This window comes from Bubalus kerabau, chromosome X (genome assembly GCF_029407905.1).
Source record: "Bubalus kerabau isolate K-KA32 ecotype Philippines breed swamp buffalo chromosome X, PCC_UOA_SB_1v2, whole genome shotgun sequence".
Classification (NCBI taxonomy): Eukaryota; Metazoa; Chordata; class Mammalia; order Artiodactyla; family Bovidae; genus Bubalus; species Bubalus kerabau.
This window is the reverse complement of record NC_073647.1, coordinates 68152394-68155909: the sequence shown is the minus strand read 5'-3', so window position 1 is coordinate 68155909 and position 3516 is coordinate 68152394. Positions and strand designations below refer to the sequence as shown.

General features: G+C 48.5%; 1 protein-coding gene across 1 annotated transcript; it reads left to right on the top strand.

Moving 5' to 3' along the window:
- Positions 1-485: 485 nt before the first annotated feature.
- Positions 486-2101, top strand: LOC129639048 (protein BEX2-like). The gene is made up of 3 exons (XM_055563906.1): positions 486-615; positions 1059-1136; positions 1472-2101. The coding sequence occupies exon 3, from the start codon at positions 1477-1479 to the stop codon at positions 1861-1863; it is 387 nt and encodes a 128-aa protein (XP_055419881.1). The 5' UTR covers positions 486-615; positions 1059-1136; positions 1472-1476; the 3' UTR covers positions 1864-2101.
- Positions 2102-3516: the final 1415 nt, after the last annotated feature.

Sequence of the window (3516 nt, the reverse complement as noted above, 5' to 3'; positions counted from 1 at the left end):
CGATTTTAAAAAGCACACTGACTCCTGTTTAAAATAAAGGGAACAAAACAGAAATATTAAGAATTTTTCAAAATCCAGACTTCTAGGCTCTTTTCCGGACCTATTTCTTCTATCCGTTTTAGTGGCGGAAAAGAGAGACTGGAAGCAAAGACAGCAGATGGAAGGAGTGTCCTGGGAACAAGAGGGAAAACGCAAGTCCTCGGAAGAGAAGTGGGCATGGCCATCGGCTCCCTGGGAAGGTACTACCCTTCCGAGGCCAGAAGAGAAAGACCCAGGAATACATAAAGAAAGGAGAGCTCTGAGGCCGGCTTCTGGACAAGTGTCACGGGGCCGGGCGGTGGGTGGGGCGGGTGGGTAAGAGTGGAGTGCAAGGGGAGGTGTCCCCGCGGGCTCCGGCTCTGTGAGACCCCCGGCTCGGGGTAGGAGGGGCGGGGTGAGGGCGTGGCCTTCCGCGGTGACACATGCCCCACGTGACCGGGCGGCACAGTCTTGCACGCCCAGCTCTTGCGTCAGACCCGACGGTCACCCTCTTGCTTCTTGGTACCTGCTCCGCCTGGCACTGAGGGAAGTGCGGGCCGGGGCGGCCCCCAATAGTGGCAGGCGCGAGAGGAGCAGGTAAGGGACCCGGAGTGGGGTCCGCAAAGGTGGCGTGGGCGAGCGGACGCGGCCTACGGACCCTTCCTCTGGGGTCCTGTTGCCCCAGAGCGAAGACTGCAGCTCCCACACCCCCCGCGGCCCAGCATTTGGCAGCCGAAAGCGGCAGGCCTTCCAGGCGGCTGTGGTGGGGGGCGGGCCGGGAGACCTTGGGGCAACAGCCCCTTGCGAACACCTGCCTCTCGCACCATAGCAAGCTTTTCCCACAGCCCCGCCCCACCCCCGATCTTCTTGGGGTAGAAAAAATGGTGGTCGATGCGGGGTGTGGGGGCTGGGAAGAGGGCGGCAGAGCATGGGAGCGGGGCACACTTGGTGGGGGTGGCTGGGGGTAGGGGACCCGGGGCCGGGAAGGGGCCGAGCGCCCGGCTGCAGCAGGCCCCTGCCCCCACCCCGATCCTCTGCAGGTCTGCGAGTCGAAGTGTTGCAGCGGCGCACTTGCAGCAAGAATCGGGAGGAGCAGGAGACAGCAAGGATAGGCCCAGGTCGGTGCGAGGGACAGTTGGGCGGTGGGGGGAACGTGGGGAAAACCCGAAGACTCCAAATGCTCCCTGCAACCCCGTCCTCCATTTTGGTGCCTGCAGAGACCTGGGCCTGGATCGGCAAGGAAAATGGTGGGTTGGGGCGCAGGAGGTGGGGAGTGCTCGGACTGGGGGCCCCCTAGAGGGCGTAGGAGGCCTCTCAGGTGGGAAAAGGAAAATTTGCAAAGCCTTTGACCACCAGGACTGGGAATCTTGAGAGGTGCGTAGTAGGGCCTCTGTCCTCGGTGCTGATCATTCCACCCAGAAAATAGCCCCTTGTTGCGTCTTTTGTCTCCTAGGAGCAATGGCGTCCAAAGAGGAACAAGCAGTAAAAAATCGCAACATGAAAGATGCCAACCAGGAGAATGAAAAAAAAGATGGAAAGGATCAAGATGCTAATAAAAGAGAACCTATGGCCCTCCTTTCGGGTGCTAGTGAATATTATGTACCTAGAGGAAATCGTAGGCGGTTCCGTGTTAGGCAGCCCATCCTGCATTATAGATGGGACGTGACTCAGAGGCTTGGCGAGCCACAGGCAAGGATGAGAGAAGAGAATATGGAAAGGATTGGGGAGGAGGTGAGGCAGCTGATGGAAAAGCTGAGGGAAAAGCAGTTGAGTCATAGTCTGCGGGCAGTTAGCACTGACCCCCCTTACCATGAGCATCATGATGAGTTTTGCCTTATGCCTTGAATCCTGATGTTTTCCCTGAAGTTAGGAGACACTGACTTCCTAAACTTAGATGTTCTTGACTCACCTTTGTTGTAAAGGTTTTGGTGTTAAACTTGTCTCTTGAGCGTTTCCTATTACCAGCTTCTAATCGAATGTTCTGTTTTTGACCCAATCTGTAAGTTTCTGTCAGCAAGAAGGTTTTAACTGTTGCATGGAGAAATGTTCATTATATATTGTGAAGTTAATAAAGCAGTTTAAAAAAGCATTTTGTTTTTTTTTCCCTTAAAATCTTATATGTTTTATATATGAACATACCATCTAAGAATATATAAAGTAAAAGTATCTCTTTATGGTAGAACTATGAATAATTTTAATTTTCTTATCTCTATTTTCTCCCTCTTTTTTTGTTTGTCTGCATTGGAAAATTCCCAAATGATGCTGATTGGAGTACTAGATCTTACCTTTTCAGTATCACATTCACAGATAATTTCTTATATTTTTCACAGAAAAGGAAAGCCATGTTCATTGTCTATCAGATTTATCAATTTAAAACTGTCAGAGGGCTTCCTCATCTTAAAGATTAGAGGTCCTGGTGACCCACATGTTACACCCTCCGTGTACTTATTTTTTTATTTTTGGCTATGTTTTGCATCTTGTGGGATCTTAGTTCCCTGACAATAGATAGATTGAACTGGGGCTGCAGCAGTGAAAGTGCCAAGTCCTAACCACTGGACTGCCAGGAAACTCCCTCCATTTTCTCAGTTTTCAAAACAATACATATTAAGGAAAGAGCATGTTGACCACTTGATGAAAGTTAATGTGAGCACTTTTAAGTACTTGTGACAAAATCTTGTTTTTAGCTTACCTCAATCTCTTATTTAGAATTGTAAACCTAATAATTATGAGACATACCTCTTTAAAAATCATAATGTTTCTCAGCAAGATGAATATAATAATCACCTCCCAAGCCTTTTGTGTGCACTTGATGAGGCAATAAGTCTGTAAGCTTTCTTTAAGCTCTTAACTGCCACTGGGAGATGCATGACCCAACCCTTTAGATATTACCTTCAGTTATGTGAGGGACGTTCCCAAAGCCTAGTTGTCCCGGTACTCACAAACAAGTTCAATAGGCTAAAGGGTAAGTGGGTACTTCCATTCCTCTGCTGTTGTACCCCATTGCCACCTTCTTCCCAGGTTATTGATATTCAGGAGTGCTTAAGGTGAGAAAGTCCTACTATGTCTCTGGAATTCTGAATGAATTGAATCCTCACTCTGTTCTATAAACTGTGCATAAATCCCTTCTCCCTGTTATGCTTCCTGGAAAGACCCTGTCTTTCCCAAGTGCCTTCCCAAGAATCTCCCTGTTTATGATATTATGCAAGATGTGTGAGGGGACAGCTCACTTAACAATTTGAGACATCCTCACATCACCCTCGTGAAACCTATGAAAGTAAAAAAGTATCCTATATTGAGTCCACAGGGTTGCAAAGAGTCAGACATGACTAAGTGAACAACAATATTGAGTTAGATGCCAGAAGATCATGTCAGTGAATTCAGTAGATACCCAAATGTGGAGATCTTTATGAGAAGATTGATTGGAGGACTATTGGGTTAGTGTCCCAAAAGAAAATGAAGTTGCCATGCAGTTTGCTAAGTAGGTGAAATACATATTTT